This window comes from Castor canadensis, chromosome 8 (genome assembly GCF_047511655.1).
Source record: "Castor canadensis chromosome 8, mCasCan1.hap1v2, whole genome shotgun sequence".
Classification (NCBI taxonomy): Eukaryota; Metazoa; Chordata; class Mammalia; order Rodentia; family Castoridae; genus Castor; species Castor canadensis.
Genome location: NC_133393.1, coordinates 5732045 through 5752844, shown reverse-complemented (window position 1 = coordinate 5752844; position 20800 = coordinate 5732045). Strand labels below are relative to the sequence as shown.

At 40.2% G+C, this 20800-nt stretch overlaps 1 protein-coding gene across 2 annotated transcripts; it reads right to left on the bottom strand.

The window, feature by feature from the left end:
• Positions 1 to 236: 236 nt before the first annotated feature.
• On the bottom strand, positions 237 to 20638 carry LOC109696844 (glutathione S-transferase A4). 2 transcript variants are annotated; one of them, XM_020180092.2, is made up of 7 exons: positions 20512 to 20638; positions 10958 to 11064; positions 9831 to 9882; positions 6939 to 7071; positions 4682 to 4823; positions 2390 to 2521; positions 237 to 503 (listed from the first exon to the last, which is right to left on the bottom strand). In XM_020180092.2, the coding sequence occupies exons 2-7, from the start codon at positions 11042 to 11044 to the stop codon at positions 381 to 383; spliced, it is 669 nt and encodes a 222-aa protein (XP_020035681.1). In that variant the 5' UTR covers positions 11045 to 11064; positions 20512 to 20638; the 3' UTR covers positions 237 to 380. The 2 variants fall into 2 exon arrangements, with proteins under 2 accessions (XP_020035681.1, XP_020035682.1); XM_020180093.2 differs by lacking the exon at positions 20512 to 20638 and adding an exon at positions 18546 to 18712.
• Positions 20639 to 20800: the final 162 nt, after the last annotated feature.

Here is a 20800-nt window from a genome sequence, read left to right as displayed (position 1 = left end):
GCACTCAGCAGAAAACAGTGCAGGTGCTGGAAGATCCTGTCCCCACAAAGCTGTGGCCACTCTTTCCCCAGTGGTACTGACTGAACTTGAAGAAGACAGCAAGAAGAGAGCCTGATGGAGTTCAATGTCTTGAAGGTATCTGTCTCCTGTTTATGTGTAAAGAACATTGACTTCACAGAAGTTGTAGACCACCATCTACAACTGACTCACTTAAAAAAAAAACCCATTTACCAGAATGGTTTTATATTGCATTTATTGGCATTTGTCATTGAGGGCAACATGGTTTCATTCTTTTTGTTCACTTCACTCCTACAGTTTACTTCTGTTGTGCACTAGAGCTGGTGCTGCCATTGCTCTGGCCATGCTAAGGCCTGCTGCCACTAGATCTGCAGAACGTTCCTGACAACTTCCACATAATGGCCATCTGGGGGTGGCTTCCTCTGACTCCCAGGCTGCAGGAACTTCTTAATCGTAGGAATGTTGCTGATTCTTGCTTTAAATGCCTGAAATAAGAAATAGTAAAATCAGAGCTTCTATAGCCACCATTACCTTTAGGGAAAATTAGAATCTTGCCTAAGAGGAGGGTGCTTGGAACTCTAACTTACACAGCCCAGAGTTTTGAATCTGAGTCAATCTCAGTGTGTTTGCTGGATATCCCTAACAAGGGTAAAAGCATTGCCAGGGTATTTTGTATGCATTAAATTGTCTTAATAAAAATTCATTGTCAAAAAATCAGGCAATGCATATAAAAAACTCTAAAATAGTCATATTCTCTGACTTGTCATTTCTCATTCTAGGAACTTATTATAAAGGAATAAGTAAGAGTATGAACAAAGAAGTAGCTGTAAGAATTATAACACAGTAAAAGACTGGAAAAAACATATGCTTCTAGAAAGGAAACTGCTTTCATAGATTTTGTCATATGTGAAAATTATATTCCTACAATGAATATAAATCAGAAATTTAAAATGATATTATGTAAAAAAGAAAGGGGAAGAGACGTTCCCTGTCTCTTTTTGCATAAATAGGAACCTTCCAAAGGACACACAGGAAACCAGTAAAAGTGATAGCAAGGACAGGCAGGGGGTAGGCAAAGGTGGAAATGGGGCTTCTCAGTTTATCTCATGTGGGCTCTGCTTTCTAAGAAACATACAATTCTATTGCTCGATGAAAACAGAATAACATTGTACAGAAGAATATTGTTGACATATAAATATGTTCATGATCATAGAAAAGAATGTTAAAAGCAGGTCCCCAAAATAATCAAACACTGTAATATTATTGGACATGGGTCACACACCAAGGGGAGACCGTGTCTGGGAGAGATAGGGAAAGGGAAGGAAACCAAAAACTTGAATGTAGCTGATGTGCCCATTGTAGACGAGCAAATATAGTAACCTTAAACTGGCCGAGGCCACAATGGGAAGGGGACTAGGAAGTAGTGAAGAGGTCTGGTAGAAATGAACCAATGTGGGTTGTAATGCACAAGTGCGTGGAAGCAACACTAGGAATCTCTCTGTATAGCTATCCTTATCTCAAACTAGCAAAAACACTATGTCTTTCCTATTATCTCTTATGTTTTCTCTTCAACAAAATCGGAGAACAAGCGGGCAGAAAAGGGGAGGTGGGGAGGTGAGGAGGGGGAAAGGGGGCAGTGGGGAGAGGTGGCCTAAACAATGTATACACATATGAATAGATATAGAAGCAATAAAAAAGTGGAAAAAATACTTAGTATAATCTCATTTGCAGAAAAATACAAAATGATAGGTAAGGAAGTCTCTTGCCAGTAGCATTTGACTGGTGGGATTGTAAGTCTCTTTTTCCTTTTCTTCTGCTTCAGAGAAAGTAGCTACATGAACTTGCATTTCTTTTATAATAAGGAAAGAATGCTATTGTTCAAGTAGAAAACCCGTTGGCTGTCTACTTGATAAAATGTTCCTAAGGAGTTGGAACAGAGGCCAGGGAAGATCTGGCAGGGGCAGAGCTCTGTGTGAGACAGATCAACAGTGCCTCCCAAGCAGGATCTCTGAGCTGTGGATGGACAGGGTGGGACCCACACCAGGGGAGCTACAGGTGGGCAGGGTCCTCAGGAATGGAGAGGGGAGCAACAAAGACAGACTTAGCCTTGCTTCAAGAATAAGTGCTCTGAGCACTAAAAGAAAAAGAAAAAAGGAAAGTATGGTATGCTCATTCTAGAAAACGAAGTATCTATTTTTCCTTCAAATAAAGATTTATTTCCAACAAATGCTATTGTGTAAGCAACAGAAAATAGCCAGAGGAGTGGAAGAATTTTAAAAGTCTTAAGTTTCCTTTGGGACTGACACAGAGGCACATTTTGTTTCAGTCTTTGTTCCTGCTGGTGTTTTCTTGGGCTTAGCTAATACACTACCGTCAGCAAAGGGAAGTCAGAAAGAATTGGAGCACTGAGTTCCTCCACCATTAAAATAGCTTCCAACAGTTGTATGTCTGCCCAGCTGAATTTGTTGCCAACGAGAAAATCGTCTCCATGTTCTTTCAAAATCTACAGAAAGGAAAAAAAAAACCAAAGAATATCAAATGGAAGTAAGATGATTTTGCCTGGCTAAACACTTACAAAAGCATAAGATGTTTTGTACTGATTTATAGCAGAACCCTTTTCTTCATAATTAGGATGAACCCAGCGCCTTCACACTGGCCATGTATCAGCACAGTCTCTTGGGAAATGTGCCAGTGATTATCAAGGCCCGTTGGCTAAGTGCTGAGGTCCTAATACTGGGTTCCTGTTACAGCCTTGGAGATGGTAAGTAAAGCGGTACCAACCAGCATAGGGAGACACAGAAGCTACAATTAACTAGAGCCTAACTGCTGTACCACAAGTAGGAATGCAGCATAGCAGAAGACCAAAGAGAGTCAAGGCACATACAAACTAATTTCTCTTTATGCAGTGGGAAACAAATATTAAAAATATCTGGCAGGAGCAGTTTTGATAGCAGGTGCATTAAGTATAGGCTTACTCATAAAATAAGGAACAAGAGTAAATTTCGGTATCACATCTCTTCTTGTGGTACATGCAAGGGTAAAGACAAATGTCTAAAATCAGCAAATTATTGAGGGTCTCAGCTAAGTCAAAGAAAAAACACTTGATGGAATGTGCCACAGACACCAAACATATGGAATGTGATTCCTGGTAAGGGAAGCTCACAGCTAAAAATCACACGGCACATAAGGAAACCCAACTCATCCAGAAGACTCATGAAAAAGAAGACCTTGGGGGGGGTGGGGTTGGAGGCCTGGCTCAAGTGTGGAGTGCTTTCATGAAGCCCACAAAAAGAAAAGAATTTTGAGCCACAGGACCAAAAACAAGAATTAAGTACTTTTTTCTTTTCCTTTGTTTTTCTTTAATACAAGGTCTTGTCTCACTATATCGACCAGGTTGGCCTCCAATTCCCAATTCTCCTGCCTCAATCTCCCAAAAGCTCAGATAAGATTGAGTTCCTGCAGGGCTTAAAAATGTTCTTTGAACGATTAAAAGAAAGGCATGTAGAAAAAAGACCACATATATTTGAAAAAGATACAAAAACATAAACATCAATATAATAAAAGCACAGTGGAGACTGGGATTGTAGCTCAGTGACAGAGTGCCTGCAAAGCATGCACGAGGTCCTGGGTTTGACCCCCAGCACCACAAAAGGAAAAAAAACCTCAATGGAGAAAAAGAAAAGGTATCAGCAATTTGACACTTACAAAGAAGAAGAGACTGAAATGTGAAAGAGACAAAGAAGACAGAATAAAACTTCAACATACAATCTAAGAGGAGCACAGGACAAATAGAATAGAAAAAAGCCATTTTCAATATTTGGTAAAGAATTTTCCAGAATGAAAAGTGTGTGTGTTAGGGGGGCGATCTTCAGACTGAAAACAACACCAAACAGATATATAAAAACAAATATAGAAGTAAATTTGGGACCTTATAGACAAAATGAGGCTTAAGAAATGAACTTACTAATTGCAATTAGTGAGGTTGGGTTTGGTCCTGATTTAATTAAGTTATTTTAAAATGCATTGGTAGGCATTAACACACTGCATACTACAACTCAAATAATCACATTGTTCATTTTAAATGGAAAATATTTTGAAAACTCTGTACATTGTTGTTAAGAACTTGCTTATCTAGAACTCTGAGGTATTGATAAAATTCTCATTATAGTTTCTTTTGGGATGAGTTATTATTTTTTGAGGCAAAGATTGAGGATATGCGACAGAATTCTTTTGTACACCAAACCCTTTATCTATGGAACCAGTGTTGACTAGTCTTCCTCATCATTTCTCATCCTGGTAAGGAAACTTACCAGATGTACTATGAGGACATTTATCACTAGTACTCACTGCAGAGTGAGTGTGGAATGACAGAAAAGTTGCAAGGTTAAGAGAGTTTGTCTTTTCATTGGGGACAACTATCCTCCAGTGATGCCTAAAAAGCATCCCCAATAGTTAATTCAAGTGGTGACACCTTGGCTTATTTGTTAAATCACAACAGAAATTGCAGTTGGTTTATTCTGATTCTGTTTGTTGGGGGCTCCATAATTTTACCTATCACTGGCTCTGGAATCCTTATCAATGTTTTGATCCCAAAGCTTAAACTCTACCACAGTCCATCTTTTTGTGACAGGAGATATAAAAATCCTGGATCCCTGTAGCCCACCTTTTCAAAGACTGGGAAGTAGCGGACTTTAGCTCTCTTCACGATGCAAGCATAGTTCTCCTCTTTGTCCTCAGGAGGTTGGAATGCAGCCAGTGCGATCATTAGCATCAGGTCCAGGGTGCCATCTGTGTACATGTCGATTCTGGAAAAGCACCGTCAGACTGTCACATGAGAGGAAATTTGAGTACAGGGCTTCCCCAGCTGCTGTACTGAATAAACTGTTGGAGAAAATGATTTTTGATTGTCCCCACTACACTTCCACTCTCATGAAAAATTTCTTGAACCAGATCTCGCCAAGGGATATAGTAGGGTTTATGGAAATGTTTGTGGAATAAAAGGATGCGTGAAAGAATTAATGCATGCCTCTAAGTTGAAATACACCATAAACAAATGATGGAATTACTATAGCTTTAAAAACAGAACTTCATGAAGTTTGCTAAAAGTACAAAACTATTAGCACCAGAATTTCCTCAGTGATTTAAAGGAATTAGGTAACAGCTCAATCTTCCATAGACCTGGCAACTGAGAAGGAAAAGTTGAGAGTCCTGGTCAGGTCACACGAACAGCTCTGTTTCATTATCTTTAAAGTTCTCTTTTCATTGACACCTCTCAAAAGTCTGTTTTTTAAAAAGCTAATAATGGTAGATTCATTTCAATTATTCATTAACCAGTTGTTTCTTTCTGTTGTCTAGCTAGCTAGTTGTCTCTGTCAATGTGCTGTCGATTTAACTAATCATTTATTTAATGATCTCTTGTAGTCTTTGCCTTTCTTTGCTAACAGCATGCAAAAGAACAATATTGCCCTGGCTGAATTACAAATCATTTTTATTCCATGTCAGATTGTTACCTGGCCCACTTTCTTGTCTATTGCAGTTTATGTCTAACCTAAAGAAAAGAATGTTAATGATTTCATTTATAGCTTAGATCAATATCTTGGAAAAGGTTTTAGGGATTTTAAAAAAACAATGAAACTGTGTATCAAAACAATGAAAAATAGGCTGCTTTTTCATGTTAATACTTATTTACCTTGTTACAGGAGGACTCTATTTACAAACTGTGAAATTGCTTCTCTTTCCTTCTACCTTTGGCATTGGAGGTTGCAGTGATTAGTAACTTGTTTTAAAGATGGACATGTGGAAAAGTTGGGGTGTGTGCTTCTTCTTACGTACCTTTCTCATTCCAGCGTTATGCTCTTTTTTGTAAACAATTGAGCTTGGGACTGTCTTCTACCATATCTTCTCTGTATACCAACCACCCCACCATGTCCACATTTGTGGTGATGAGATTTTAGGAGTCTCTTCCCTTGACCCCAAATCAGATAAAATTTTATAGTTGCAAGTGTTTGTTTTGTCTTAAGTCTACTTATCTATCATAAGATGAAATTATTCTTTGGAGTAATAACCCACTCATCCTCAGCCAGGCCTACCACAATGTACAGAAGGGCAGGTGTTTATGGTAGAGATATGCAAAAAAAAATGAACACAATCCTTCATCCTGCAGTATCTGATGAAATGGGGTCTGTTTCCCAGGCTGACCCTGTGACTCCTATGCTAGCTAGTGGAATAAAGTGGGAATGATGAGGGATCAGTTATAAGACCAGAACACAAGGAGCCTGTGTGCTTTCACTCTCCCTCTGAGAACCCTGCCTAGCTAGAATGAGGACAAGATTAGGATGAGAGGTTGAGAGATACGTGGCTCCCCGTTGCTAGTCAGCCTATACCCAAACACAGAGTCACCTAGTTAATTACTGGTTGACAAATGTATGAGTGAGTCAATCCAGTTAAAATAAGACAAGCCTGGCTCAGATAGACTAACTGCACATATGATGCATAGACAGGTGAGCAATAAAAAATGCTTGCTGGTTTAAGTCTCTGTGTTTCAAGGTGATATGTTGCGCAGTATTATTTATGCTAAATAGATCATTGATACAATGCTCAGAATTAGTTTGCTGAGTCAGTCATTTCCACCTCCATGTAAAAGTTTATCAGGTCATTTTCTGAGAATATTCTTTGTTAGGAGAGAATATGAGAATGCTACAAACAGACCTCTACAAGTACTACCCATGAAAGGGTAGACATGGAGTACCTGTTCAGAATTCTACACAAGGTATGTCAGGACTAGCAAGTGCACCTCCCTTTGTTCCCCTTGCTTTTTCTCTTCAGTCTGGGCTAAAAGCTACACTTGAGTCAGGTCTCAGTTGGTGCAACACCACAGAAGCTTGGATAAAAGTCAAGTATAGGAATGAGCACCATAATACCTGAGTCTCTCCTTAAGGTCCTTCCCATACAAGTTGTACTTGGCAGCAAGGTAGCTGAGGATGGCTCTAGTCTGTGTCAACATCATCCCATCAATTTCAACCAAAGGCACTTGGCCAAAGAGCAGGCATCCATCTGTGGTTTGAGCAAAGACAGGTAAGATACTCTTCTTCAATTGTTGCAGTAAGTTTGCAGGATGGTCCAATCTTAATTTCACTGAATGTTGTCTACTTTTCAGCCAAAGTGATGAATTACAGGCCCCAGTAATTGAAGAAATGCCTAACATTTGCTTCATGTAAAATTTGAGATTTTTTTTGACTGTTTCATGCACTTTTGTATGTTGGTTAGTTATGATTTTTTTAAGATTTTACACATTTGCTGTAACTATATTATAGTGTGTAGTTTTCAAAGTTTAGTCTCCAAAAGAATCATCAGGGGTGAGAACTTGTTAAAAATACCCATTCTACTCCCAAGATATTTTGCTTCAGGAAGTGTGGGAGTTTGCATTCTTTTAAAAGCACACCAGGTGTCACTCTAGGTGTACATGGCAGCAGGATAAATGTGACAGCAAGAACCCAGGCAGATCTGTGTTCAATGTCAAATTTAGTTCCTTCTAGCCATGTGACTTTGAGCAAATTATCTATCTGAGATTCAGCTTCCTATATCTAAAATAGCAAAAGCATCTATCTACTGGGATTTTGAAAGGATAAAATGAGGTAATATAAGATAACCACAATACTGTTAATAATCAATGTTCAGTGAAACCAAAATCAACTTCTGTTTTTTGCAGGTGACTGACTACATAAATACAGTTGTGCATGGTTTGACAATGCTGAGAACTTTGCTGTTTGGTAATTTTACCTTTGTGCAAACATCACAGAGTGTACTTACACAAACTAAGATAGCTATGATGTCATTAGGCATTATAATTTTATGGGACCACCATCATATAGCCTGTGTGTATCCTATGACTGCAATGCACTTAAAGATATATTACAAACAGGCTGAGCATAGTGGTACGTGCCTGTAATCCCAGAACTTGGAAAGCTGAGGCAGGAGTACCCTGAGTTCCAGGCCAACCTGGGCTACATAGCAACACCTTTTCTCCAAAATAAAGAAACAATAACAGAAAGATATATTACAAATGGGGCTCTTCTCATGGGATTTGAAGGAATGAACAGCTTTTGAATTTCCATTAATGCCTGCATATTGTCATGAATAAGCAACGTCATCCAGAATAGGAACCACATTTCATTGGTGCAATGGCAAAGGCCATAGTTCAGTCCCCCACCTTTTCATGCTGCTTTTAGTTGATTCAAGGAGAAGCAGTAGAAGCTGGTGGACGAGCACCTCCCCAAGAAGCAGTGACAGCCTTCTGAGAGCCAAGGTCTCTCTCTACTCAGATGGGTAAGGAGAGTCTCTGACTATCAGCCAGTTGTAGGTCAGCCTATTTTCTGACCTACAACAGCATCTGTCTGTTCAGTTACCCAGTTTCTTCAAGTAGATGATTCTTGGGACATGCTCTAGAAACACCAACATTATTACTTACTGGGAGGCTTCAAAACCTCCATTCAGTGAGTGTATTTTATCACTAGGTAATAAAATGATTTCCACATTCATTCAGTATTAAGTGAACATCTAAGGGTTGGTCACTGTGATGCTGCTTGTGAGTGACAAAAACGTTAATTAGAAATGATGCCGGCTTCAAGGAACTATCTTTTTCAAAAGGGTTTTAAAAATCACAGATCAAGAGGGCAGGAGAAGATCTTGGATATTACTTAGTCCAATTGCCTCATATTACAGAAGATGGCACTGCAAAGGCCAAGGGAGTGAGTGTGACTTGCCCACACTCACATGGTCTGGGGACAGCTAAGCCAACAGAAGTGGACATTCTGACCCTTTCTAGCACTCTCTGTGCCATCCCTTTCTGTCTCCTGTTCACAGCAACAGTAATGACCAGAAGGGCATCCGCAGCACAATAGCAGCATCGTAGATTCAGGGAGGGTGGGAGCATTACAAAGACTGCTAGGGAGAACGGCCTGCAGGAATGCTCATGGAAGGGCTCACGGAGCTAGTGGTGTATTGAGTGTATATGTGTGTGTATACTTAGAAGTAGCCATACCGTGTACCAGAGACTGTCCTCATTTGGAGGAGAGCAAGGTAGAAACAAAGATGAAGAGGAGTTTCAGGGAATAACCAATGTCCCCAAGTCATACAGTTTATCAATGACAGCATACTGACTACTAGTTGCATGGCCTTCTTAAAAATAATTTGCAGTTTCATAATTGTTAATCAGCAAAATGGGGGCACTCGTGCTTCTCTAGATAGGACAGTGGCATTGTGGCTGTTAGGAGTTTAATGTTGAAGTACTTATCTTTGTTCTTAGCATGAGAAATTACTCTGGGGAACTGTAGTAAATCAAGCCTTCTTTGGTCAAAATGTAATAAAAATGTGAATACTTTCCATAGCTTCCATTCTGCATTATGCATTAGGTATCAGAGCGTGATAAAATGGTGTCTGTTATCTGTTAAAACCTCTGAGGAAAAGCAGATATGAACTAGAACTAGAGAGCACCCTGTCTTGCTCCCCCCGCCCTCCAGTCCACTGATCAGAATTTAAAAGTTCTTGAAAGTGAGGGAGCTATTGGGCCATTCAGCACTGGCCAGCCCGTGCTAGCATATTAACTGCTGATATCCACCATGACCTGCTTGGTAGCATTTGTGAAGATTAAGAAGACAATGCAGATGTCACAGTCAGTCAAGATTAGTGGCTATGCTGTGTGTTTGCCTTTTCTAGTTGCTGTCCTTCTAGACATCTTTGTTCTATCTCAAAATGAATATTTCCAGGAAAAAATTCAATTTTTTTCTAATAACATTGAGTAGATGTAGACTCACCCTTCTGCAACTTCTCATATTGTTCTTTTGTTTCAAGAAATTCTTCTTCAAACTAAAGAAAGGATAGAGAGATGTTGTTACTATTTTAAGGAGAGAGAGAGAAAAATAGATTCTGACAGCTTTTAGAAATGCCACCGCTTTTAGGATAAAATTTTAAAAGGAACCACAAAGCTATCAATAGCTGAAAAGCGTGACAGAGTGTGTGTTCACTTAGTTGAACTGGGAGCAGCAGGTCTTTCTGGGTTCTGCCTAAGTCAAGGACCCCAATTTTCCTGATTTTTTTCATTACTTCATCTTAGCTTTTTCTCCTCTCTCCAAACTATTGTCTTTGTCTCCAACTTCTCCAATTATTTTTTCTCTTTTTCTCTTCTTTCCTGTTTTTTTCTTTTCCCTCTTCTTTTTTTCCTTCGTCTACATTAAAACAAAATAAATTTTTCTTTGATGTCGATAGAAAGAGATCCAAAGATAATAGCTCAGGTGAAGTTGTCTCAATTTTTTTGATGGAGTTTCTAAAGTTTTTGTGAGAGTAATTTCTTTTATCCCCCCACATCCTGAGATGGGTGGGGTAAGGAGAGCAGAGTAGGGAAGAAGTCTCTGAAAGCAAAAGAGGAAAACACAGAATGCATGGATTCTTCCTTCAGATAGGGAGAAGGAAGACTACACCTGCAAAAAGCAAAACAATTCCAAGACACTGTGAAAAGTCAGTGGGGAAGGAATTCAGAGCTAAGGGATGATCTGATCTTTGGGGCAGGTCTTTCAGCCAGGCTGCAGCTCCAGCCAGTAGCCATGAGTATTACATAACTAATATGCCCAGGCAGGGCTGAAAAGTTCCCAGAAAATCAGTATATCCCCATGGAGAGAATAAGTCAGAAGTGAATCTCCTCTCTCTCCTTAATTTCACAATCCACTGAGATCTTTTCACCCTTATGAAGTTTCCAGTTCCCCAGCTCCTCCCTACCTCCTGGCCCTCTAGGACTGTGATTCCCCAACACCCCCCATCCCTTTCATAAGAAGACAGTCAGAAAGGAAAAGAGTAGATACAGCTCCATCCTGAATTTTGGAGGGGAAAAAGAACTTCTGAAATCCCACCTAATTACCCTTCTTCCTCTTCTCAATCAGGAACCAACCTCTACTCCAGCTGCAGCCAGCAGCCAGCGGATAGACTCCATTCTTCCCCTGCCACGAAAGTAGTAGAGCTTAGGTTTGGCTGCCATGAGTCCTGACTCAGAGTTTCCTAAAAGGCAATATTTAGAAAATATGTTTAAAGAACTAACACACACCATATGCCATGTCTCCATTATAGCAATTCCTAAGCAGATAAAACAAAACTCTTGTTTAGGAATGCACACATAGGAGGTAAGACTACGAAGAAAAATAACAATCACAGAAGCAGGATGGTGGTTACCTTCTATGAAGAGAAGAGGGGTATGACTGGAGAGGGGCAGTTGAGGTTCTAGAATGCCAACCATGTTCAATTTCTTGAGCAGAAATAGTAGTCTTTATAATTAGTCATTAAATTGTACATAAATGGTTTTGCATACTGCTTTATATATGCTCTTGCTCACAAATTAAGAAAAAAGAACACACTATGCATACCAAAGCATCAAGGCATTTAAGATTGTCTCTGATATTTGGAGATAGGAACCAGGATTGAAGCTAATGGCTACATGAGTGACCCTGAAAAAGAAAAACTTTCCTAATGGTAACAAGAAAGCTGGTCTGTTTGGATTGAAATGTTCATTGGGAACTGGGAACACTTTGATTAGTGTCATAAGTGTCTCGAGACTTTCTTGGGCATTGAGACAAGCGTGGATACAGGGCTATATAGGACCAGGATGTACATCTTGGTCACCAACAAGTTGGGTCATCTTAGCTGCCACTCACTAATCTTTAGCTGCTCTCAACTCTTCTTCTACAGTTGGGAAGAATCACCCCAGGCTATCTGCAGCCTGCTAGCACTTTCTCATCAATGCAAGAGCCACAGTGGCTATTCTGTTAGGGACACTGCCTGTCTCACAGGATCACTGAGGTAATCAAATGAGATAGAAAAGAGCTTTGAAAATGCGAAGCTCTAGACCAACGAATAGGGTTGTTGGGTTGTCTTTTCCCCCCCTCAGACTCATTTCCTTTACACAACAAAACATGCTTCAAGGCAGAAGTAGAAAAGTCAGCTGCTGGCCCATCTGTGCCTGTGGTGCTGCAGCACGGAGGTGCTCAAGAGGCATCAGGGGCAGCACATATGTGGAGATGATGGGTTCCCTTAGCTGCCTGAGGGGGCAGCCTGGAGCTCAGCCAAACCTCCATATATCATGCCCTAGTTGGGATTTGACTTGAGGATGCTGCCTATGTTAGCTAATAAGACTCACAGGAAAGTAAAACAAACAAACAAACAAACAAACAAACAGGAATGTCTGTGACTCAATTGATAAAAGAAAGCTATTAAAACACACAATCCTATGACAACAAAATCCATTCAGTTCACAAGTGTCTGCAGGTATTTGAAGACATTCTTCCCTAGGGCTGATTTGTCCTCTTTCATGTTGGATTTACAGTTTAACTCTTATAGAAGTTTGATTCCTTTCTTGTCCCTGGGCACTATCTATAACTGGGCTGCTGTCAAGACTCTGCTTTTAGATTGTCTTTCTAGCCATGCCATTTTGAAAATTCCAGGAAATCTCTAAAAATCTACCACATAATTTGCTAGGGGGACACTATGATAAAAGGCCTTTGCTAACCAAAATTTCCTGATTACAGAAAACATCTTTATTTACAATGACTCACTTACAGGCCTAAAAATGAAACTTATAATAAAGTGAATGTGAAGAACACATGAGAAGAAGAAGGAAAATGGTGATCTCTTGTTAATCTCTCCCCAAGTAGAGAACTAATGAATTCTTTGATGTCTGCTTGCATTGCAAGCAAGATGGTTAAAGAGTTACCACACTCTTAATAAATAATGTACTGTAAATTTCAAAATTGCTAAGTAGGTTTTTACCACAAAAATGATAAATTGGTGAGGTGATGAATACCTTAGTTAGTTTGAATCTTTAAATAATGTATACACAGATCAAAATATTACATTATATCCCATAAATATATACAATTATTATCTGTTGATTAATTACAGATAAAAATTTTAAATTTAATAAACAAAGGAGGAGAGCATAGGAATTCACAGATATTCCAGTGGGCACCAGAGGACCAACACACAGCAGCTTCCAGTGTTGGAGATACTCATCTTCCAGATGGAGCGTGCCTGCCACTGCTCAAGTGACAGGAAGTCAGCAATGCAAAAGGAACTGGACGATTGACAAGTGATTCAACCTCTCACTCAGGGACCCCCTCCACGTCTCCATCCTGCTGCCATCAGGCAAAATAAAGCAATGCTGGTGAAGTCAATTCTTGGGGTGTCTCATGGGAAGTACCAATTCCCTATTGTCCTTTCACTACAAATGGTTGCAACCACATTGAGCCGTCTCCACCTACTCTGAGAGATGAAATACACTATAAATCTGGCTGGGACTAGTCTGGTCGGTTTCCATGGTCTCACCAAAGCATTTAACCAGACCAAATTATCTTTGAAATGATCACTAGGATGAAAAACCATGAGGCACAGGAAATATGGCTAAACTCCTCATAGAGGGATCCTATTCTATTCTCTCAGCTAAACAGAACATCGTCCCTTGGTTTATCCTGTGGATCCAGGTGAGGTCATTTCTGGTAGCCTCTTGTATGGTTAGGATGTGAAGTTTCCCCCCAAAGGCTCATGAGTTGAAAGCTTGATTCCACTTGGTGAGTCCAACCATTGACAGGTGACTGAATTATGAGGACTCTGATCTAATAAATAAATTAATCCACTAATGGATTCATAATTTGATGGCATTATTAGGAGGTAGTAGAACTCCCAGGAGGTGTGGCCTACTTGGAGGAAGAAGGTCACTGGGAGATAGGACATGTCTTGTCCCTAGCTCCTTCACCCATCTCTCTCTCTCTCTCTCTCTCTCATCTCTTTCTGTCTCTGTGTGTGTCTCTCTCCTCTCTCTCTGTTCCTGTCTCTCTGTCTCTGTCTCTCTCTCTTTGTGTCTCTCTGTCTCTCTCTCTTTGTGTCTCTCTGTCTCTCCCTCTGTGTCCCCTCCCCCCGCCTCCTTTCTGGCTGCCATGAGGTAAGCAGCCTTCTCTTCCTCCACATGCTTCTATTGCTATGATGTTCTGCCTTGCCTCAGGCCAAGGGACCATGGACTGAAACCACAAGCCAAAATAAATCCTACTTTTAAGTTGTTTTTCTCAGGTATTTGTCACAGTGACAAACATTTGCTAGCATACCTCCACAAGCTGTTTCTAAGCAGTGATAGCTTAAAATGCACTCTAGTTGGTCAATGTCCTGTGTGGGCATTTTCCTAGTGACTTGAAATCTTGGGAAATTAAACCCTCGGCTCTGCTATGCCCAGTGGAATTAGGTACTTAATGTGCCAGACTCTACTGTGTGGTCACTTGCCAGCTCTAAGCTTTATATTTGTTTCAGATACAAAGTCACAAGTGAGATACAAATGGCTGTGCCTGGTGTCAGCAATGGTGAGACCTCTGAAACAGTAGGAGTGGCAGCAAAATGCATCCAGAATAATCAAGAATGAGGCAAGCTTCTTGCTGAAGTTGTAGAATTGACACTCAAAGGGACGCGGAGTTGTGGGCTTTTGGAGGAGAGGGAATAAACCAGTGGGGAGTTGGCAGACAGTGGGCACTGAATGGATGGACTGGACTATAGGGTGTCAGAAGGCTTCAGCAGGACTCCAGTCCCCATCCAGCCCTTTCGGAGAAGGACCTGTTGCCTCTAGAACAATGCAGAGCACACAGAAGGGGTCCCCTAGTACCCAGCTGCGATGAAATTGCTCTCTCTGAATTCTACACTGCAAAATTCTAACCAAGTGGCAAAATCCTGGACAACAGGAATTGTGTCATATTTCATTCTTTGTAGAACCAATTGTCCTCTCCCTCTCTCCCTCCCTCTCCCTCTCCCTCTCTCTGTATGCATGTGTGCGCGCGTGTGTGCGTGTGGTGCTATTGGGGATCGAACCCAAGGCTTTGCACTTGCTAGACAAACACTCCACCACCTGTGCTATGCTCCCATAGGCCCAATATACACTACTGGTACTGTCAACTTACCTACTGCTCTGAGGTGTCAATAAGTTTCTAAACTTAACGAGGTTCTCGTTTTCAATCTTTCATTCTTTTTCTCAACGGCAAACATATATTGAACTCCTACTAGGAGATAAAGCACTAGGTTGGGAATTCTAGGCACACAAAGACATCAGGCCGTCAAAAACATACAGCCTAAATGGGACATTGGAGGTGCATGCCTGTAATTCTAGCTACTCTGAAAGCTAAGTCAGGAGGATTGCAAGTTCAAGACCAGCCTTGGTTACAAAATGAAACCCAGTCTCAAAAAGGGGGTTGGGGTGTGTGTGGTGCTAGGCAAGCACTCTACATGTTAGGACCTGGATTTAATGCTTAGCAACACACACACACACACACACACACACACACACACACAATATAGTATTACAGGAATTAAATAGAGCTTTACAGAATGAATATATGTAAGTACAGTATTTGCCTGACCCCCACCCCTCAGTTAGGTTACAGGTCTAAAGCAGATCCTCTAATACCTTTTTCTTAATTCAACAAAGATTAGGATAAACCACAGACTGGAAATACAGAAGATCAAGTTTGCTTATGCTTCAAAAGCAAACTCAATTATTTCATTGTTTAAAAAGTACATTGTCAGAGTGTGGAAAAAACAGGTGCAATAGAAGTATCCATTCCAGCCCTGGGAAATGAGGGAACAAAGAGAAGTGTTTCCTGGATTCTGCCCAAATGCAGACATTTTGAGCACTCTGAGCTGGGAGACTCAGAACCAAGGGGTCACACTGGGTGTACACTCACACTCATATGAATTCTGATTGCTTTTCACTTTGCAAAATAATGGGTTTCATGATGACATTTTCACACATGTATACAATGTTTTTCAATACCTCCTTCTGACACTGGTCTCCTCTCCAATAGTAAACCTTTTTGTTTACAGATCTAGAGTCACATGAGAGAGAACATGTGATGTTTGTCTTTCTGAGTCTGGCTTATTTTGCTTAACATGATCCCCATTTCCATCCATTTTCCTGAAAATGATGTAATTGCATTCTTTATGACTGACTGAATAATACTCCAGTGTGTGTGTATTTGTGTGTGTGTGTGTGTGTGTGTGTGCATGTGATATATAGTCTTTCTCCATTCATCAATTGTTGGACACTGAAGCTGATTCCATAAACTGACTATTTTGAATAGCTCTGCAATAAACATGGGTGTGCAGGTGTCTCTGTTGTACGTGGTCTTCGGTTCTTTTGGATCTATGCACAGGAGTGGTATAGCTGGATCATATGGAAGTTTTATATTTTAGTAGCATATTATTATTGTTCTGGGGGCACAATGTGACATTTACAAAAGTGCTCACAATATATCTTAGTTAAATTCATTCCTTCCATCATTCTCCTTTATCCCCTCTCCCTCATTTTTAGAATAGCTTTAACAGGTCTCATCTTTCCATTTTTATACGAGTACATAGTATTCCACCCTAATCACTCTCCTACACCTTTTCTTTATCTCTTTCCCCTCCTACTGGACCATCCCCCAGAGAGGAACTATTTTGCCTTCTTGTCTTCCATTTTTGAAAAAAAGAAATTTTTGTTTAAGACACCTATAGTTTCACTATGACTCTTCCCTGCATACATGTATTATATCCCAAATTGGTTCATCTCCATTTTTCTCCTTTCTACCTTTGTCCCCTTCTTATGGTGATTTCAACAGGTTTAAAAAATCTGTATTCACTCCTGAGTAGAAAACACATCAACCATATTCACCTTCTTTGCTTCTTTCTTTTACCCTCCCTCCTCCCATTGGTGCCTCCTCTTTGTGTGACTTGTTTTTCATTCTTGTTCTTTGCCTGTTTGTTGTTCCGTGGGACTTTTGCCTTGGTTTTATACCTGTACATGCATTGTGCTTAAGTCAATGTAACCCCCCTGCATAGCACATCCTCACTCTTTTCCCTCTGTCCTGTGTTGTTTAGCAGTTCCAGCGTATTTCCTCATGTCTTCTTCCTACATAGATATGATCTCTTTCATTACTATTCACTATCTTTCCCTTCTTTTCCTCCTCTCTTGGTCTCTGCCAGTCTCACTTTTGGATATATACAGAACATGTGTTTGGTATATATTTCAATGTCTATGCAATAGTGCTTGTATTCTGTATTGAGCTTATTTTCCACATATGAGAGAAAAATGCATCCTTCAGCTTTCTGAACCCAGCTAACTTCACTTACAATGATGTTCTCCACCATGAAACCTCTTACAATTACTTTAAGTGAGGTGGGGAGAGGGGAGGGGGAGATGGTGGGGGCAACCTAGCCAATGTACAATATAAGCCTATTCGAAATTGTCACAATGAATCCCCCCTGCACAACAAATATATCCTAATAAAAATGGGGGGAAACACCTGAAGTAGTTCCCCAGTTCCATCCATTTACCTGCAAATGACAAAATTTCATTCTTCTTTGTGGCTGAATATAATTCCATTATATATAAATACCACATTTTCTTAATCCATTTATCAGTTGTAGGCACGTTGGCTGTTTCCATAGCTTAGCTATTGTGAATAGTGCTGCAATAAACAAGGGTGTACAGGTGCCTTTATTGTGACCTGACTTATATTCTTTCGGATATATCCCTAGGAGTGGTATTGCTGGATCATACGGAAGTTCTATTTTTAGCTTTTTGAGGAAACTGCGTACTGATTTCCACAGAAGCTAAACTAATTTACATTCCCACCAACAGCGTATAAAGGATCCTTTTCCACACATCATCACCAGCATTTGTTGTTTCTGCTCTGATTTTTATGCCTCTGCTACTGGCTAGCAGGTATGTCTTGAATGAAACAAAACCAGTTTACCAAGTAGGTTCTGTGCATGGGTCTTAATGACATAAAGGATTGCGCTCCATCCCTCAGGGCTCAAAGTTTCACCGGTGTGCAGACTCCCTGAGATGCAAAGGAATGCACTCCCCCATTCAGAGCCCCAGGTACACATCTCAAGTGGACTGAGCAATAAGCAGTGATGATGGGATCACCATCCACACTTGGCTAGTTGGAGTATGGTCCTTTGATTAAAAAGTAATAATCACAACAAGCCAGGAATAGTGGGACATGCCTATAATCCTAGCATTTGGGAAGCAGAGGCAGGAGGACTGTGAGTTTGAAGCCAGCATGTGTTACACAGTGGGTTCTAGCCCGGGCTGGGCTATGAGGCCTTGCACTATCTACAACAGCAGCTCAACAATTATTAATAATAATTAATAATTATAATAATTATATCCAAAATCTTTTGGAAATGTGGAAGAACACATTCCCCTACATTGGCCAGAGTTAGGCCCTGCGTAACAGTTCAGATTTCAGCTCTACCTCTCTCTTCCTCATGCTTCTTAACCTCTGTGAGCCTCTGTGTTCTCTTTTGTACAGCAAGGCTAACAGTGCCTAGGTCATTTGATTACAAGGTTGAAATGAGATCACAATGCACACCCTGCTGAACATACTAATGACCAAAAAAATTGCCTCCCAACACCCAGCCACCTGGAGATTACAGCAACATTCACATGTGAGAACAGAAATCAGACTTGCCTCTGATACAAGTAGACAGCGTCCTCTGGAAGTGTGGTTTCAGTACCAGCGATGACTCTGGGAGCCTACTAGAAATGCAGAACCCTAGCCCTTGGGCCTGTGAATCAGTCTGTGTAATGACTCAGATTCCTGGCGACTCCCATGTACATGAAACGACATTTGAGAGACTGAGCTTAAAGTGAAAACCCAACTACTTGCCCCTGGGGCTGTGTGTGGCCTTTGGTTGTTTTCTAGTGAACAGGACCTGATGTTTAGACAGAATGAGCAAATGGTGAAGTTGTGTGTAACTAAGGATGGGGAAAGGTCAGAGAAGAAGGAAGCTTACTGCCATGTCAACTCATTGAATGTCTTTCAAGACAGAAATTTTTAGGATTCAAGGAATTGATTAAATTCCCTAATTTAACAAAGTACCAGACATGTGGGGTCCAGCCCTGGAGCAAAGTCAGAAACAGAAGTCAGCTTCCTCAACAATGAAAGGAAGAGTTGGTTTGGTAGTAGATCATCACCTCAGTTTTTTCCAGTTTTAACCTTTCTGGTCTCAGTTCTCTTCCTCTGCTTTCGTTCTTTGAAGAGGCTGACAACCTCTTTGGGGGGAAATTCTACTAACAATGTTAACAGTCATTCTGGATAATTTAGACAAAACAAGGTATGTTTTTCTCAATTGTCTGAATAAGCAATGCAGGCTTTTAGTGAATTTTCTAGATAATCAAACTTGTAAAGGACTAACTTAAGAGACTGCCAGTTTTAAGTCAATGATACATCAGAGAGAGAATATCTTTAAAGTTGAAAGACAGTAATATAAACAATACAACCAAGGTTTTTGGTATAGCTTGAGTATAGCTTTATTGTAGTTTCAGTTTAACTTCAAATTGTCAGTGTTTATAAACTACTTCTATTTTTCTAAAATGACATCTTAGAAAGGACTTAATTCATTGATTCTGATATGTCATCAGTCAGCATGGTCTCCTACACAGAACCAGCCCCTCCAAAAAAGATCTCAAGTATTTATGTTTTGTTTTTTTTTTTAACTACAACCATAGAACATTACTGTGGAGGAGAGGGATGTCACTTACACAGTAAGATGACCAATGAGATAGCCAAAATCTTGTATTAAGTATCATCTCCCTATGTTTCATATTCAGTAACTAATGTCCTTTTGATGAGGGTCTAATGGATTGATTCTTATTTCCAAAACTCACAATAAGTTGACTTATTCCTGCAAGGCTTCCGAACTTACTTGGATGAAAAATCTAAAGCCAGGAGACTTTTATTTACCCAAGTTCTTGAGGCTACTTGAGAATAAACAAAGTGAGCTGCCACCTGGCTATTGTTGTTTAGAGAGTGGGGCAAGTCTGAGATCTTGACTCAAAGAGCCCCTGCTTCTTGACTCCACACAGCTCCCTGGGTGTGCAGGAAACCAGAGGAGGACCCCAGGGTCAGATCATTTGGATTAAATATTCTAGCCTTACTTGGAATAGACACCTAGATGCAGGAAGATTTAGTTTACCTTTACATCCTTTTCAACTAGGTACAAAAATATCTGAGATGTTCCTAGGGAGGAAAAAATGTAATGGCTTAAAAAGTAATAAATATTTTCCAATTCTACTAAGCATATTATGTCAGTCAGCCTACTGAACTCTTAGATATTTACTTTTGAAACTCCATTTAATATGCGATATGGGAGTGGGGACATTTTAATGTCTGATAATATGTATATCATGCACAGGTAATGGAAGTCTCCAAAAAGGCTACATCTATATGTGCACTTGCTTTCTCCTTCACAATGACATATCTACTCTGCAGGAAAAAAAATCTGTTCCTTTTATTTGATATAGGCAAACTTTGAAATAATAAGCATTGTATTAATCACAAAATTAAAACAATTTCCTGCAAATTTGGCAGCAAAATTTTATAACTATCCAACCAAGTCTAAGAAGAGAATATAAATTAGAACTTCATCACTAACCTCTTCTCTTCTAGGCTCCTGTCCTGGGTGCTTGGAGAGGTTATTAAATGAGGCCTTATATGCCTTTCCTTTCCTATGGAAACTTCCACCCGCTCAAGTCATTAGCCAATAAGCATTCCAGTTTACACATGTACTAGGTTTATTAGAGAAGGTTTCGCTTTACATCCATTTTTAGCACATCCCATTACGCAAGGAAGAAGAACACTTGTTCAGCAAGTGTTCTGCTGGCTCATTCAACAAGTATGCCTTGAATACCTTTATGTCATGCATTGATCCAGGTGTGGCTCTA